Raw genomic sequence first — 18,923 nt, forward strand, 5'->3', positions numbered from 1 at the left:
CCTCCCATCTTTCTGGATTGTTTTTTCTTGGTGTCCATTGCCAGTTTCTCTTTATCTTCCTCTTTTAAATACTCTGTCCTCAGGCCTCCTCTTTTCTTTGTCTACAATCACTTTCTGAATCATCCCATTCTATCTCTGAGACCATGGAAGTTCTAAATAATGATGACTACCAACTTTGTATCTTCAGCCCCTATCTGGATATCTACTTAGTCCCAAACCCATTTATCTACCTGCTTACTCAGTGTTCCTGCTTGGATATCTTCAAACTTAACCTGTCCAAAGCAGAACTCTTACTTTTATCCTCCAAACTCTCTTTCTCCCTACTTTTCCCATTTCAGGCAAGATCCATAAACCAAGTTTCTTACTTAGAAATCCTTCTTTCCTTCTATTCTCCAACACCAGCAAATCCTGATAGTATAACTTCTCTTTAAATTGTAATGTTACATAAGGCCAGGACCGGGGGCTCACGCCTATAATCCTAGTACTTTGAGAGGCCAAGGTGGGCAGATCACCTGAGGTCAGGGGTTCAAGACCAGCATGGCCAACATGGTGAAACCCCATCTCTACTTAAAATACAAAAATTAGCCAGGCATGGTGGTGCAGTCCTGTAATCACAGCTACTTGGGAGGCTAAGGCAGGAGAATTGCTTGAATCCAGGAGGCAGAGGTTGCGGTAAGCCGAGATCGCGCCACTGCACTCCATCCTGGAGACAGAGTGAGACTCCGTCCCAGAAAAAAAAAAAATCAAAAAAAAGAAAAAGAAAAATTATAATGTTACATGAAAATGCTCAAATATACATCTCACTTTCAACCTACTACCTCTTTTTTCCCTGGCATCCATTCATCATCACTTTTTGCCTAGACCACTGCAATAGTCTCTATTTTGTCTCCCTGATTTTATTCTTACTTACCTAGTTAGTATGTTCTCCATATAGTTAGTATGAGTGATCTGTTTGAAAACATAAATTATGTGACTAGCCTGGCTAAACCCTTTCTATCATATTTAAAATAAAATCCTAAACGCTTAGCCTAAGGAATCTACATGATGTGGCCCCTGCCTTTCTCTGTGACTTTCCCTGCTGCCTTTCTCCCCTTGCTCACTGTGTTGTGATTACATTGGTTGTCTTCAGATCCTGCCAGGATGTCAAGTGTGTTTCTGCCTCGGGGCTCTTGCACTTGTAATTTTCTGCCTGGAGCGTTCTTTTTCTTGATCTTCCCACAGTTCGCTCCTATTTAGCCTTCAAGTCTCACTTTCAATATTATGTCTTTAAGAGGCTTCCTGTGACCACACTATGTAAATATGTCCACACGAAAATTATCTACTCTAGCCCTTTTCCCCATCTGTTTTATTTACTAGCTCATCGTCCTTCTCTCCCGCTCCTAGGCTTCTAGTCTCTACTCCTTCAACTTCATGGATAGTGTTGTGTCCCAATGCCTAACTCAGTGAGTTGGGGGTTCATAAATATCTGTTGAATGAATTAAAAAAATAGTCTAATTTAAGCAGATATTTTTCTAAAGTCTAAATATTACTGCACTTCCAGAGTTCTGACTGCAGGCCCATCTTAAGTAAATAATAACTTGTAAAGTACTTGAAAGCTTTTAAGATACTTTCAAACCCATTATTCCATTAAAAAATCTGACCTAAGGTTTTCATTGAAGGGAACACATGGCAGAAGTGGGGGTGGGAGCAACCCTAGCTGGGAAGAGCTGAGTCTCAGCAAGTCAGTCCTTTCAGTGGTCATGACATCACTGGCTGCTCCCAGGGACACAGTGGCCTTGCCTGTCTCACACTGTGGCCAGAGCCAGACTTGGAGGCAAGCTGCAGAAGTTTCTCAGCCATCAGCTGCCGCCATGCTCCCCTGCTGACATGCTTCATCAGCCTGAGGGGTTGCTTTCCTGTGGCCTCTGGGTCAACATTGTTCTGGGTCAGCCTTGGTTATAGGAAGCCAAAGCCCTGGGGAATGTGGAGAAGTCTGGGACAACAGGGAACCTTATGCATTGCAGGAGCAGCTAACAGAAGGACCCCCTGCCATACTGAGCTACTGGGGGCCATAGGCTGCAGTGTAGGATGGGGAATGATCTGCCCTGTTTGCCAGGGCCACCCCTCCACCTGAGCCCGAGAGACCTTTCTTCAGTTTCCCAAGCCCAACCTGTCTCATGTGAAGCCTCTGCTCTTCGCTGGTTCTATGTTGATCATAGAGGATGAGTAAGGGTTTAAGCCTGTGAGTGACCATAGAGGACTTTTATGGGGTAAGAGGGAAGGTCTATTGGCTGTGAGAAAAGGCCAGAAGCTATTTCTATTAAGGAAAAAGCACAAGGGCTAGAGAAGTTAATAAATATCTGACAGATATATCTGACATATAGTATACTTCATACTGGGCTAGGCACTTCACATTAACTCATATAATTCTTTTTTTTTTTTTTTTTTTAAGTTTTTTTAAAATTTTTTATTTTATTATTTTAGAGACAGGGTCTTGCTCCGTTCACCAGGCTGGTCTCAAACTCCTGGCCTCAACCAATCCTCCTGGCCTTGGCCTCCCAAAGTGCTGGTATTACAGGCGTGAGCTACCATGCCCAGCCCCGTGTAATTCTTTTTTTTTAAAAAAACCTTCTTAAAAATTTTATTTTTAATTGACAAATAATTATATATATTGGTGGGGGATACTATGATATTTTAATATATTTTTTAAATGTAGAACTCATAATTCTTATAATAAGTTTAAGTGGTAGATATTTTAATCCCCATTTTCCAAATGAGGAAACATTAAGGCTTATATAAGTTACTTGGAAAGGTCACACAGCCATAAAGCATGGGGATGGGGTCCTCTGAGCTCAGTCTGAGCCAGTCAGGACCCCTCCAGCCAGCCCCAAGGGCATGGTGATGTGTATGTATGTGTGTGGCGGGAAAGGATGAAGAGCATCTGGGTGTGCAGAAGGGTGGATGAGGGCAATGGGCTCTCTGGGACCAAGTCACAGACTGTGGGACTTGACTAGGTAGCCCCCAGCCTGCCCATCCTTCTTGCCTGAAGAAAAGCCAGCAGGCTTGCAGCCCAGCTACAGAGGAACTATGTCTAAGAGCAAGGCATATTAATGTCTCATCCATAAGAAAAAGTTCATTTAAAATACAGCAGAAATGGCTGGGCACAGTGGCTCATGCCTGTGATCCCAGCACTTTGGGAGGCTGAGGTGGGAGGACCCCTTGAGCCCAGGAGTTCAAGACCAATGTGGGCAACATAGTGAGACCTCGTCTCCACAAAAAATACAAAAATTAGTTGGGCTTGGTGGCACACCCCTGCAGTCCCAGCTACGTGGGAGGCTGAGGTTGGGAGGATCACTTGAGCCTGGGAGGATGAGGCTATAGTAAGCTGAGAGTGCACCGCTGTACTCTAGCCTGGGCAACAGAGGGAGACCATGTCTCAAAACAAACAACAACAACAAAACAATAAATCAGTCAATAAAATAAAATACAGCAGAAACCAACACAAACATGCTTCTTTCTCCCTCTACTCTTCTTTTCTAATGCAGAAGCCTTAGAGGAATAACACAAGAGTGGATATATGGTTTTGGTCAGGGAAACATAGTTCTGGAAAAAAAGAAACAGAATTCCCCCATGTTCCTTCTGCTTCTCCTATTCCTTCCTTTGTAGATGAAACCCAGCACTTGGAGTCAGAGATGTGAGTGGTCTGAACTCAGCCTTTGACTCTATGTGTCTCCCCAAAAGTCCCTTTGTCAACCCAACCTTGTTTTTCCCAGCTGTAAGACAAGAGATTTAGGTTGGATACTCTCTACATAGTTTTCAGGGCTGATAATCTGTAAGTTTTATAAATTCCTTTTCTTTTGGAGTCTGAGGATAATATATTTACAGTGTTCAAGTAAAAGGGTAAGTTATAACTCCCTGCTGTGCTTCTCTTGAGAAGAGATAATTAGCAGGAAGAAAAGGTTGAGGAAGGATGGGAAATAAATTTAAAACCTTTGGGTCCAGCCAAGATGCAAATTCTTTCAACAGAGACAATGACAAGCAAGGTTTCCCTGGCCAACCAGAGAATGAGAATCTGGGTTTCCCCCTCAGGCAGAATTGCAGACAAGCAATTAGGATAGAATTTGGTGCAAGGCCTCACAGTAAATTCGTACACAAGTATCACTTATTTGAATCTTTTCATATAACTTGTAAATTCATACACAAGTATCACTTAATTGAATCTTTTAAATACTTTTCCCCTGATTTAATAGCAACAGTCTCCAAATCTGGTGAGACTTATTCCTTTATATGGGAGTCACTCAATCTGAGTTAAGGATCAGAAACATTGGTCTGGCTGCTGGTGGAGAAGGGCTTGGGGATGGGGAAGGACAGAGGGAAACCAGGTAATGAGTTTGTAAGTATGATCCAGATGAGAGCTATCCAAATAGTGATGGATATAAGTAGCTAGAAAAGGAGAAGTCACGTCTTAATAACTGATTCAATTGAGGGAACCAGTTGATACCAAATCAGACTCAAAAATGGGGTGATAGGGTACATGAGATAGCAGCAGAGAAGGAAAAGCAGGTTGGCTTGGGAAGACTGATGAATTCATTAAAGAGAAGAGAATTATCTTAAAACCCTGAGTATTTTGACTGCTTCCTGAAATGCTGTTATAAAACTTGACTTTTTCAACCATCTGGATTGTATTCATGTTCATAAACATTTGTCAGTACTAATCAGCTGATAGGTAGGACGGTAGGCACTGAGATGACAAAGGTGATGGCTCTCAGACTTGTAGTCAGTTATAAAATATCATGCTATTACTATAAAATTGTCAGCATGGACTTATTCTAAAAATTAGGGGTATTTCATGATACTGCCCATGGAATAAGTTTCAGATATCTCAGCATAGCATGCAGAGTGCTTAATCAACTTCCTCTCTCGTCACTTTCTCATCACACTAGTCACTAGTCACCAAACCTGCCATGGCTTCCCGCAAGTTTTAGACTTTGCTCAGACTTCCTTAGCTCTCCTTTGCTAACTTGGGATACACCCGCTCATTATTCAAAACAAAATCCTCTGCTCCTGCAGAGCAGTTAGATGGTCATTCTCATCTGCCTAAAGCATTCTGTGCAACCCCTTCTAGGGCAGTTATTATGCTGAACTAGAATTGATATTCACTTTGTTTCCTTGCAAGCACTTTAGACTCTGTCCTAAGTGCCTGGGACACAGTATATATCTCCCTCACTAGTCAACTTACTGCTTACTCTCCAAACTCAGAAACCAATTAGATTCAGATTATGCACAGTTTGTCAGTTTCCAAACTTGCTATCCCAATTCATACTGTGCCAACCTAGAAATCAAACAGATTAGCAGGTGATATTTTGCTGAGTGCTTCAGTGGAAAACAGGAACTGTATAAAATTCAGTGAGCCATGGGGCAATTTGGCATTGCAGAAGGGCTATGAACCCAGGGTTAGGGCTTAAACAGGGCCCAGCATACAATAAGTGCTTTATATGTTGGTTTTAGTGAATCACACAGAATCCTTTATTAAATCCGTATCATAGGTTTTTCTAGCTTTCCAGCACTAAATTCAGAGTATTCCATGGCACCCTGTCCTGAACCCTAACAACTTTATTGATAATAGCAATAAATTATGAAAAAGAAACAGACTTGACACATGGCTTTTCACGTGCATAGATGTATGTTGCCCAAAAACATCAAGTTGAGAACTTCAGTGGAGGGTGTGGAAGCTGGGAAGATGTGTGAGGTATGAGTGTGAGTCCAGCCTGGCTCCACCATGGGGTCCAACATAGACAGCTGGAGTCCAACATAGACAACACAGACAACTTCCTTCCAGTGCCTCCTTCTGGAAGAGGCCAGGTCTCCTTAATCCCTTCCCTTAGTTTATTTCTCTCTATAGTACTTATTATATTCTGTCTGCATATTATACATTTATCTGCTAACATATTTATTGTTTGGCCTCCCTCAAAAGAACGTCAGCTCTAAAAAATGAAAGAAAAATAAAAGCAGGGGCTTTGTCTTATCTGTTTTTTTTTCACAGATGCATGTCTTATCCTGGAATATCATCTGGTACATATTATTACAATTTCTCCATTTTAATTATGTACATGGTAAATATCAATAGTTATAACCAACCTCAACAAAACCTATTTGGAGGCCTGAATAATTTTTGTGACTGTAAAGGGTTTCTGAACCTGAAAGTTTAACTGTCCTAGAGCATCCAGGCTCGTCAACACTCATGTAAAGCATGAAAATGGGCCATCCCCTGGGGAATTTATTTTTTTGAGACAGGGTCTTTCTCCGTCACCCAGGCTGGAGTGCAATGGCATGATCAAGGCTCACTGCAGCCTAGACCTCCCGGCTACATTGTAGCTGGGACTACAGGCACATGCCATCATGCCCAGATAATTTTTTTTTATGTTTTATAGAGATGGTGTCTTGCTTTGTTGCCCAGGCTGCTCTGGGGAATTTCTGATCAGTTTCCACTTTCCACCAATTATCTGACTGCAACAACATTGTAACCATTCCAAGGTTATAATTACCAACTTCTCATTTTTATTTATTTCTCATTTAAAGACTGAGCTGGTTTTTTGCATAGTGTTTTTTTCTTTCCTGTAATATTCCAAACTGAAAAGGATGGAAATGCTCTCAATTTCTAGCTGTGGTACTGCCATTTGCCTGTGTATAGCTAGAAAACACAAAGTCATTTTGATGTTTCCCCATGGATTCTTCCTGTGAAGTACATCTCATTTCATCCTATTCTTTTTATCCTTTCTCAACATGTGATGGTCTAGGGCCTGCTTCCTGAACCTGAACTTTGCAGCAGCCTTCTCGCTGCTTCTGTGGTGATACTTCCTCAAAACTGTTAATCACATCAATGCCTGACTCACTGCTTTCATGTAGACATTTGCCTATTTTAAAATCAGTCTTGGTTGCTGCCTGTTTCCATGAGCATTGAGATGAAAAGCCTTATATGGGTATAACTAGAGGTCATAGTAGAGGGGTGAGCTTCAGAGCCAGACTTGGAACACCAAAGTGTTAAAGTGACCAGGCTAAGTTCCTAGGGACCTTGTGTACTTCTGCTTTCTCTCTTAGACATCTGCCTCCGTCATGAGGCCAGGCCAGGTTAGCCTCCTGCAGGAGCAGAGGCCATGCAGAGGACAGCCCAGTCACCCCAGCTGAAGTCATCCTCACCCAGCTGTTCCTAGGCAACGTGCCACTGACTGCAGGTGCACAAGTGAGCCTACCCAGCCACCCTGTGGACCCCTGAGAAATGATAAACGATTGTTGTTTGAACCCACAAAGTTTAGGCGTGGTTTGCTATGTAGCATTATTGTGGCAACAGATAACTGATATAGGGCGGGGTGGAGATTGTGAGTAGACACAGAGGCAGAGATGAATCTAGTGTGTCTGGGGTGGTGCATACTCCTGTATGTGGCAGGAATGTGGGGAGAAGAGATGGGCTGTGTGGAACTCTCTAAGCCACAGGTTCTTCATCTGAAAAGGAGCTGTAATAGTATCGACCTAGCTTGTTGGTTGTTGTGGTCATCAGACAAGACATCAGATTTAAGGGCTGTATGCTATCTCTGGCAAATAGTTCCCTCCACTTTCAAATAAACGATTCCTTCAGGTCAGAAAAGATTGATCCTCTACTCTGTTCCAGGCACAATGATAGACTTAGGGAACACAGCATAAATGACACAGGCATGCATGAGGTATATTTTATGTTTTCAGAATAGCAGGTGAGATGGACAGAGCACCAGACAGATAGGGATAGGCAGCAGCGGCACGAGATGCTGAGGGATGCTCAAAGTTGCCGTGTTCAATTGTTGGCTTCTTATCCACTTTTATGATAAAAGTAAGCACAACACATATAGCGGATACCATATTCATAGTTTTTATTTAATTTGCGAATATTACTTTCATACTTAAACCAAAGAGAGCTAGGTTGGCGGGGGGTCAGGTTGTAAAGGACTTTCTTTATATGTTATTTTTGGGGGGATTGCTTTACCCTGCAGGTTTCGGTTGCCGTGGAAGGGGATAAAGCAGTGATGTGGTAACTCTGGCAAGATTACTCTGTGGCAATATAGGATAAAGCCCTGGAACAGGGAGAAATGGGAGGCAGGAAGGTCAGCAAGGAGGCTTTCATAGGAATCAAGACTAGAGATGGTGAGAGAGCAGTGCAGGTGGAAAGAGTACACTTGAGAGAGATTCACAAGGAAGAATCTACTGGATATGGTGACAAGTCAGACGAGGGCCAAAGGGAAGATTTCTAGCCCAGGAAAGTGTGTGTGTGACTATTCTGTTAACTGAGCAAAAAGTGGGGAAAACATAGGAGTTTTATTGTTTGAAAGTCAATGAAGAAGTGGCAGGGAACTAAAAAACAAGAGGGTAGGGAAAGAAAATTAGACCTTCTTGGCCAGTTTAAGAATCTAAAACAAGCCTGTTTGTAAGTAGGAATCATCATCAAATGGTGATCAAGAAAACTAACATGGTCTTCATACTGTGACCCATGATAAGATCAGAAACAGCTGGAACTTCTGGGCCCAGGCACCTACTCTCACAACAGAAGGCTCCTACCTCATGTGCCTCCCTGGCAGTCCTGGAGATGGCTTCACTGGATTCAGCCTGTCTCTTCTGTGCCCCCTCAGCCTCCCCTACTGCCATTCTGGTCTGCACCTTGTGGCCAGAATGAACCTCCTCTGAGCCCCGACACTCCCATGCTTATCACTACTCCGCAGACAGCACAATGGGAGGGGTGAGGGTGTGCAGGACCCAGCCTGTCTGGGTCGAATTGCAGCTCTGCCATCTATTAGTTGTGTGACCTTGGACAAATAACCTATCCTCTCAGTGTCTTTGTTTTCTCATCTATAAAATGGGAGATAATATACAGTACCTATCTCACAGGGTTATCGTGAGTATTGCATGACACAGTCCAGTGAGATAGGTAAAATGCTTAAGGATTATGTGTGGTACATAATACGCATTCAGTAATATTAATTGCCATTGTTCACATTATTCTGATTCCCTACAGCTTGCAAGTGTGAACTAGTTTAGCACAAAGGAGCTTAGCTCATGTCTGGTTTTTTCATCACCTCTCTACAACTTCCTCCTTCACCTGAGCTCCATTGAACAACTTGCTCCACAAACACACTGAGCCCAATTATGCCTTTGTGCTGCCACATGCTGTTTCATTTTCTTGAAATGCCTATTACTTTATTCTCCACTTAATTAGCTCTTTTCCATGATTAAAACTCAGCTTGAGGGCTACTTTCCAGATTCCATAATCCCCCCATCTACATGGCAACCCTGACCATATCTACTTAATGCCTGCCCCCTGTGCTTTTGTGACACCCTATGCATCCCTCCATCAGAGCCATCATCATTCCAGATTTGTCTGGACAGCTTCTCCCCTTGGCCGTAAGCTTTTTGAGGACAAGAATGTTATCCTATCCAACATTCTATCTCTAATGCCTGGCACAATGCCGACATATTTCTAGAATTCAGTTGGACGTTTGTTGAATAAATAAATAAGTTATAGCAAGAATGAATGGATGTTCAGCGCACCTGGAGCCACAGCTAACCCTCTGTGAGAATCCGTAGTGATGGGACTGAAGGTATCCTCATAGCCCACAGGCCTTTCAGATGGATAAACAAAAGAAGTGCTATGTACATAGGCCTTTCTGAACCCAGCACAGTGACCCATGGGCATGACCTCTCCAAGGGAAAGCACAGGATAAGCTGTACTCTACACGCACCTCCAATGTTGCCATCCCCCTGAATGCAGAAATAGCTGGGTGCACACAGGCACACGTACACACACGTGCACAAACACACACACCTGTACTTACACCTGCATTTATACTTTGAATCCCTTCTTTTGTGGTAAACACATCTGTTGCAAATTAGTTATACTTCTTTTAATATTTTGTTCCACTCATGACAAACTAATGGACCTTGAGAGTTGGCAAACAGATACATTTTATTTGGTTAATAGTGGGGATTTTTGTTTAGTTGTCTTGCTTTTAATGGTTTTGAATATGGGTCATGCACACTTATAAAACCTGGACAGATCCCAGAGGCTTCACATATGCTGCAACAGACTTTCTTATTTGAAACGTGATCTAACAAAATATATGAGTTGTTTAATTCAGCAGGGTGAAGGTTACTTGAGGTAACTTTTCGTGCACGCTTGCAATAAAAGGAACTGGACGACAACAGGAAATAAAATAAAATCTGCTGTAATGGCTTGTTTTGACTGCCTTGAGAATTTTTCTTTACAAACTATTTACAAGTTAAAAAGAAGTTAATACTCGTATCCACACAAGAATGCTGCCTGTGGAATCTTCCAAAGAGTATCAGTTAGATAAATTCTTAATCTTGGTGTCTGAGGGAATGATTCTTTGTCATAAATTATCAAGTGCAATGCAAAATTTTATTTTAATAATAGTTATAGTTCCAAAGACTTGGAATAATTTTAAAATATAAGTTAGATTATATTCGAATAGTGTTCACTCCTTTGCATCCTAAATTGTGTATGTGTGTAAATGAGAGAAGAAGAGAGGGAAGGAGAGTGGGAAAGTGGGAGAGGCAGAGTTAAGATTCTAAGATTGTACCTACCCCCAAAACATCCCTGAGTTGAAGCCCTCATGTGGACGTCATTTGGGGATAATCTCTAAATAAAGGCTGAAGATACAAGAACGGCTCTCTAGGGAATGGCTTAATTATAGAACAATTTTATCTTATTATTCTCAGTACTTGGCCCTTAGTAGTTGCCTGAATAATATTCCTAAAATAAGTGAGAACCACTGAGATTAGTACTAGAATTTCCTGGAAGTCCCCTGAGATACAAGGTTAAATTTTCCAAGGAAGTTGCATCATCTATTCTGTAGGGGTTTGCAAACTCTCTAAGACAATGCATACATATGAATGAAACCCTCTGATCTGACCTCTGGCAATGCCTTCCTAGCCCATAATCCCATGGTTTTTGCCCACAGAAAGGTGCTAACTTGAGTCTTCAGGATTTTAGTGGAAGGTCTGTAACTGGCACAGTCTCTAGAGGCCATGGTTGGAAGACAGGAAGATCAGAGTCTTCCAGGAAGAAGGCGGGTGCAGGTAATTAGTAGCACCAGCTGAGCCTATCAGACTACAGCATTGTGATAGTCAGAATTCTTAAACAGTCCCCAGGATTTTTACCCCCTGGTGTACATGCCCAGTGTAATTCCCTTCCCTTGAGTGTGGGCAGGAACTGTGAGTGTATGACAGGACAGAACTCTGTGATTGCATTACATTGTAAGACAAAGGTGAAGGAATTTTGCATATGCAAATAAGGTTCCAAATCAGTTGATTTTGAAGTTATCAATAGGAAATTATGGGCGGGCTGGCTGAATCAGATAAAAGCCCTGAAAAGAGGGACTAGGCGCTTCCTAAAGAGAAGCACTCTCCATCTACTTGAAGGAGCAATAGCTGTGTTGTGCAGTGCCTATGGCAAGGAGAGGCTGTAGGAGCTGAGGGTCCCAGCCCTACAAGTACCAGCAGAGGACCCAGCTAAGCCATGCATGGACTCCTGACCCACAGAAACTCTGAGGTAGTAAATGTGTATTGTTTTAAGATGCTAAATCTATGGTAATTTGTTGTACAGCATGAGAACCGATATAGGCATAGTTACTAACAGAAATGGCAAAAAAGCAGGAGTGTGCATAATATATACAATACAAAACAGTGCCTAACAGGAATAAATTGACATTCCAAAGTCTACTCCTAGATAGAGAACCTCTAAAAATAATAAGTCGGGGGGGGGCACTAATCACACAGTTGTGATTGTTTCTAGGTTTGTCTTCCCCTAAACTAAGCTCTGCAGGGGCCTCTGCCATCGTTATTTCTTCTGTAAACAATTTCTATGGCCTCCTTCATGGGAGGACATGACCTAGGCTCTGTGAATGCGGAAAAGAAGATGTCAGTATGTTTGTGGAATGACTGAGGAGTTGAATACATACAGACTTGTGTGGTCGGATATGTGAGATGCTCCCTGGGAGGACTGAATGAAGTGCTCCAGGAGCACTATAGGCCAGTCTGCCTGGCAGCCCCCTCACCTCTATCCTCACCCTCATAGGTCTTCACAAAGAATTCACGGCATTTTTGAGTCATAAAGGATTGCTAGGAAAAAATATATAAATATATATTAATCATATGTAATATATATTTTAATATATACATATATACACACATACATAAAAATATGTATATTTAAACTGCATTTGGGTAAGTTATGGGAGAAGGAGCTGGAGATCAACTTGCATCACTTTGTAAAGGGCCTTTCTTATGTAAAAGAAAGCTAGGAGATTTGAATGTTTTTTTTTGTTGTTGATAATTGATGGTAAATGACGAAAATACATTCTACACAGAGGAGAATTATCATCTATTTTGTGTTGTGGAAGGTCTACATGACAGCAGGCAGACTGTGGGAGGCAAGAGAAGTGGTAAGGAAGCTACAGCAGGATGCAGACATGTCCTACTCAGTCCTCCATCCCTCCTGTGCAGCACAGGGCCCATCCAGTAGTGGGAGGCAAGTATTGGCTGATTTACAAACCAACACAGCATCAAATGTGAGCTCCAGAGGCAACAGACATGGATGTAGCAATCTCTGATAGGTTCGGAAATAAGTTTTCATATACCACAGAGCTAGGAGAGGGGATATTTCAGAACTACCAGATCTGAGGGGCAGAGGATGGGGGTTGAAAAAGCAAGTCCAGTCTCAGGACCTCCACTGAGCTCTAGCTGGAATGGGAAAGGGTAATCTCAACACCTGGTGGGCTGAGAGTATCCAGGGACCAGAAACAGCTCAGGGATCCAATTCAGCACCACTATTCAGACTTAGCGTCCTGCCTGAACCCCCAGTGTGAAAGTTCAGACACATTCTAGCTCAGGCCACATTAGCACCCAGTCATCTCCATCAGCTTTTTAGGAAGCCCCTGTTCATCCTCTGTTGACCCATTTCCTTCCCTCACTCTGTGCTTACTGCCAGCTTCTTCCTCTTTGAGGATGATTCATCTCAGGACAATGTCAGGGCCAAAAAGGATTGCTCACTTGACCCGTTGCTTCATATTATAGGCAGGGCACCCTCCTCTCTTTCTTCTGACTCAGGGATAAGATGTTTTTTGTTTTTTTTCCCCCCTCCAAAGCCTAACTAACCCCTCTGCCTATGTTGACAATCCCTACATCCACTCATTTATTTGTTTTAATTGTTTAATTACTCACTGAAAACTGTTTATTGAATAGACCCCATTCTAGGCACTGGAGACACAGCATTGAACATGAAACTGGGGTTCCAAGCTCTCATAGAGCTGACATTACAGATAGGGAGGTAGGAAATAACCTATGAGCCAATAAATGAACTAAATGGTTTCAAAATTATAAATGGTCTGAAAAAAATTGTAGAGTAATAAGTGCTCCCAAACTCCTTTTGAGTTTTCCATCTCAGCATATTTCATACCAGCCATTCAATGACCTAAGCCCAAAACCTGGGAAACATCCTGGACTCATCTCTCTCACTCATCCTTTAGTTTTAATTAGCAGTCAGAAAGCCAGGTGGATTCCAATTCTCAATGGCTCTCAAATCCACCTGTTCTCTGTCCCATGACACTTAATGCCAACACTGTTACTTGTTGCCCAAATCATTGCAGCATTCCCTGACTGGTCTCCTCTCTAGTCTTAGCCTCTTCCTTCGTATCATGCCCTTGTTTAAAATTGCTCAATGGTTCTCTATAGTTTCTCCAGTGAGCTTCAACTTCCTTCATCTAGCATACAAGGTCTCTCATTAACTGGGTCCTGCTGAGCTCTTCAACCTAGTTTCCCTACTGTCACCTCTCTAAAAAGCTTTCACTCAGCCATATTTGCGGGTCTACATGTCAAGGTGCTACAGTACCCTCATGCCGTTGGTATATTGTGCCCTGACTTGAAGTACCCTCTGCTCATTCTTTTCTAACTTCTTTGTTCAAAACTCAGACCAAGTGTCACCTCATTTAGGAAGACCCTTTTCCTTATAGTGACCATGAAGTTCTTAGAAGGATTACATTGAGAAGGTATGTGAAACTTTTAGCACAATGATGGCACTCAGCTTATATGTCATTTCCCTGATGGAGGTTCTTGAATTGGAGCAGACATAATTAGCATGTAAATAAAGTCTTCCTATTTGCAATGAAAACATCTCAGAATACAAACCCTGAAGTGGGAGATTTGTCTCCCTCATTGTTTTAATGAAATAGACTCAGGCACAGAAAATTTTTCTTTGTCATTTGTGTGTTTATTGCCTGATACTGTTTATTATAGTTTGAGCTGCTACACATTATTCTTAATGGCCTGGAAATGATTCTAATGGATCACAAGATTAGACCACATCCCATGCATATCACCATCTCAGACAGCACACACAATAGTAATTCACTGCAGTTCCCATCCCTGAGTGTTGGCTGTTGCCATTTCCAATTTAAGACTGTTTCTTGGTACATTTGCAGATGCTATCTACAGCCTGGGTACTGTAGAATCCACCAAACTGCCACTTTCCCTGAAAAAATCTGGGACCACACGTCTCCACCAAACCAAGATTTATCAGGAGGTGGTCTCCTTGGGCTGACTTTTGGCACTATAGCCTTGACCTTCTATGGAGTCTTTAGGCACTCTGTGTGAAAGAAACAATGGCTTTGCGAGAATGGATTTCTCTTTGGACACCTGTTCTCTGTATAGCTTTCTCTCTCAGCAATGCACACAAAAGCACACCTCCAATTCTTACTCTCATTACTCTATGATGCTCCCTGACTGCTCTGAGTCTGTGTGTTTCTGAGCATGATAGTCCCTAGAAGGGCTAGGAAAAGATGCAGTTTTCTTACTTGCATTCAGCAGAGTCCGGATCTTCTTCTCTTCTTCAGCTTCTTGGAGCAACATTTCTGCCAGTGTCTTGTCCTCTGATTCGATGCACTCATCAGCCTCTCGAAGGTATTGTATGTAGTCAATCTCCCGTTGGGCACGTTCAACTCTCAGTGCCAAGTTACCCACTGCACTCTTGTACTCACTTGTGTAGGTCTGACATCTTCCCAGCATGACAGATATATTTTTTGAGAACTCTTGGAATTCTTGAATGTATGCCCTCGTTGCTTGGGTACATTTTTCCAGCCCTTGCTTCAGTCAGAAAATAAATTTGCAAATTATTGCTTGTTATTTAAATTACCCAAATAATATAAATAGCTATCATTTATAGAAAAGGATTAGAAAATTACACATTATCAAATAGGGGAAAAATTGAAATCTCCCATAATTCCTAAATTCAAAGGTAGTATTGATACTTTAGTATATCAGTTTTTAAGAGTTTTCCCAAGCATTTAGTCATACATATGTAAATATATATTTTTAAAATGTGATTTTACTGTATGTTTTGTGTCATCTTTTTCACTTGCAGATATATTATGAACATACTTTGATACTAATTAATGTATACCTATACCATAACTTTAATGAGAGCATTCCATTGAATTGATATCCCATTATTTATTCTGTTAGACTCTTTTTGAGGTACATTTACATAGTTTTTAATTTTTTGTCATTCAAACAATGCTGAGAAAAAAACTTTGTATTTACATCTTCATCAGATTATTAAGGGAAAAAAAAACCTTTGTATTTACATCTTCATCAGATTATTTTAAGGTAGATTTCCAGAATATCCGTCCCTGGCACTTGGCACAGGGCCAAGCACATGATACTATTCAATAAATATTTGCTGAACAAAAGAATAAATGAATGGAAATGGGATTGCTTGGTCAAAGAGAATGTCTACTTAAAGCTCATTTGGCATGGTTTATCAAAATGCTGTCCACAAATGTAAAAATGTGTGCTCCAAACAGCAATATGTAAGGCTGTTTATTTTGAAGAGAGAAAGACAGAGAGACCCAAAATAACTCCCTAAATCCCTACCCTCTTTTTTTCTACCCCTCCGACACTGGTTTCTCAGGCTGGGAATGCGATCACTGTGTTAAGTGTCTGCGCTGGCCAACAGTGACTGCCACCTGCGACTCGGCTTCACCTCAGGTCAGGACTGGGGTGGGAAGATCTATACAGATCATATCCTTGTCTTTTTCAAATCCACATTCATAGCTATAAAAGGATTAGTCTGTACTTCGTACCCTTGACAAGTTCTTAAGGTATTGAAAGACAATTTGCAGGGATTTGGCTGGCTTTACTCCCAAGGCAAGTTGGTGCTAAATGCAGAGGGATCCTGACTGAGCATCATTCTGGCACTTCTAAGGAGGTGAGGCTCAGGAGGGAGCAAGTGAAGAAGCGCAAGAGGCCACTGGTCTGGGAACACTTCATCCACTGCCTCCAGGCCCCAGCCTGTTGGCTGGACGCCCTTAGGAAATGCATTCGGCCTGCTATGTGGAATTACTTTACCCTGACTATAACTAGAAGAACATATAATTTGGACATGAAGATTTTTCAGGAAAATGTAGAAAATAATTATTAGCAATAAGAGTGTCTTTGAAAGAAGATAAATAATTTATCAATTTAGCTTGTACAAAAGCAAGCCATTAAGTATGAATAATCAATGCCAGGGTGTGGCAAAGGCTAGGGTGGAGGGTTACATTTGTCCCTGGGAGCCTGTCCAGGCCGCCAAAATGTTGGGTTTTGCACATTTTAATGAGGTGGCAGCCTGAATGCATTCTTTCTGTTTAACTTGGCTGAAAACTGCTCATTTCTAAATCTAAATCCAGTTCAGCAAAAGAAACTAAGACTTCTCAGTACATTGATATCATGACTTTTTACAATGACCTAATGGTTTATCATAAAAGACAAAAAGAAAAGCTGGAATCCATTATCAGCCTGAAACACTAAAACATGAAGAAAAAGTAACCAACATTTTTAAGTTTCATATTTTAGAAAATGAACTACGGTGAATAATAACATTTTAGATACATACCATTATGCCAGGCAGTATTTTAGCTATGGATTAAATCTTCAGAATAGCCTTACAACATAAAATCTACTATTATCCCCATTTTACAGATGAGACAAACTGCCAAATCAGAGCGCAAAGTGCAACTGTGCTTAAGGTCTGGGAATAGCACACTGGACTCTGGAGTTGGGCTCTAAACTGCCAGACTATGAGCATTTTAAAGTGTAACTTTGGCAATGTGTCATTTGCTATCTGGGAAAAATACAACCCAGTAGATAAAGAAGCATGGGTAAAATAAGGTACTTCTGGGAAGCCTGTTCCTTATCCAAGGTGTACAGATGCCACCTACCTCCAAGACTCGAAAGCGCTGGTAGATGTAATGTACCATGGCTGGGTCCTGGGCACACTGCGGCGGGGGCAGAAAAGCTGCAAGGAACAGAACCAGCAATGCAGAAGCTCCTCGAAGGGCCACCATCATCCTGCAAAACACCAAGCAGGGCAGTCTCTTATGCTGCGGCTCTTCTCAAAGATGTCTCAAGGGTTCCGGTGGTCTCCTGCTTTCTATCCACTGCTGTGGCAAATCCTCTAAAAACAGCGTTTTGCACAGCAGAGAGCAAAGTCCGCTTGTTATTCCACCCGATACATGAGCTCAGTTTGCCAGCTAGTGATCAAGTCCAGCTGTTGGCAAGTTGGTCCCTGAGGCCTTGTAGACTGACTTGTGGCAGAGAGCTCCCTGGGTCCAGCATCTGTTGCCCTCACCCTTGACACATGCGGACCCTCCCCAGGTTGGTGGTTGCACGCTGCTTCCAGGCTTAATTGTGTGTGCGTTGGGGTGGGGGGTGAAGATGGCTTCCCCCCTGTTCCCTTCCCCCAGCTATTTCCTTTTTACTTTTGCTTTCCTCCTCCCTAGTGGATTCTGCAGTCCAATCACAGGCCTTCCCCAACACAAACCACCCCCAACTTTTCAAAGTTGGAATCTCAGTTTAGTTTCTGGCAAAAATTCCCAGGATCCTTTTCCCAGAAGTCCTATTGGGAGACCCCACCCCTCATCCAGACTCCCTTCACATTCCTGCAGCTCTTAAAGGCACAGCCAGGAAAAATAAACATGGATCTACCACTATCTCTGAACAGCCAGTGCACAGGGCTACATCACCCCTTGGGCAGAAAGGTACAATGGGCTACCGGCCTGGCCATCCAGGCTGTCAGCTGAAACATCTCAGGATGGAGCTGAGAATACTTTGATTAAGAGGAACAACAACAATCGTTGATACACTGATGCTTCCAGAGTCAAGCCATCAAAAAGTGAAATGCCTTTGTAAGGAAATCCTTGAGTTTTCTCAATCACTGGTGGCAGAATTCCCTTCATGTAGCTGCAGGCCAGAAATATGTAGGACTAAACTCCTGCAGGCCCTGGTCCAATTGAAGATAAATTATAACCCTAGGACAAGGTGGTAAAATCTTTGAATTTGTCTGTGCAGTCCAGCCTTCTTCTTATCTCAACCTGTCTTTCCATGGGAAAGGCCAGGACGCCTTGGGGTTCTTTCTCAATCACCTGCCAAACTGAGAAAGGCTGGGGCATCTATGGGATGTGAAAAGAATGCTCTCCAGGAGTCAGAAGGCCTGTGTTTCCATTTGGTCCTCACAAGAGACACTAATAGATACCTTTATCAAAACATCTCATGTACCCCATGAACACCTACTATGTATCCACAAAATTTTTTTAAAAGAGACACATAGACTGAGAATTTTCCACTGGTGGTCCTTAAACTTCCTTATCCCCAGTAATATTTCTCCCCACCCTTCTTCCATATGGCCGCAGCTCCTAACTATTCCTCCTCACCCTCTTGGTAAAAATCCCAAACAGTAGTTCCTCATCCTTAGAAACAATTCCTCATATTTCTGAGAACCATCTTTGCACTATTCCCTAAACCAGTTGAACTTCAGCTGACTCTGCCTCCTAAATCCTTATTAAAAATTCTGTCTGGCTCATGCTCCTTCTCCA

The 18,923-nt window shown here is 42.2% G+C and overlaps 1 protein-coding gene across 1 annotated transcript in view; it reads right to left on the reverse strand.

Annotated features, from left to right (window-relative positions):
• Positions 1-17,899, reverse strand: part of OLFML1 (olfactomedin like 1) — a 25,441-nt gene extending 7,542 nt beyond the window's left edge. The window contains exons 1-3 of the mRNA XM_009246685.4: positions 17,681-17,899; positions 17,271-17,400; positions 14,868-15,156 (exon numbers count right to left, since the gene is read on the reverse strand). Coding sequence (XP_009244960.3) covers positions 14,868-15,156; positions 17,271-17,400; positions 17,681-17,691 — 430 coding nt within the window. The 5' untranslated portion in view covers positions 17,692-17,899. The remainder of the gene's footprint in view (positions 1-14,867; positions 15,157-17,270; positions 17,401-17,680) is intronic.
• Between the last annotated feature and the right edge of the window lie 1,024 nt (positions 17,900-18,923).

Source organism: Pongo abelii, chromosome 9 (genome assembly GCF_028885655.2).
Source record: "Pongo abelii isolate AG06213 chromosome 9, NHGRI_mPonAbe1-v2.0_pri, whole genome shotgun sequence".
Taxonomy (NCBI): domain Eukaryota; kingdom Metazoa; phylum Chordata; class Mammalia; order Primates; family Hominidae; genus Pongo; species Pongo abelii.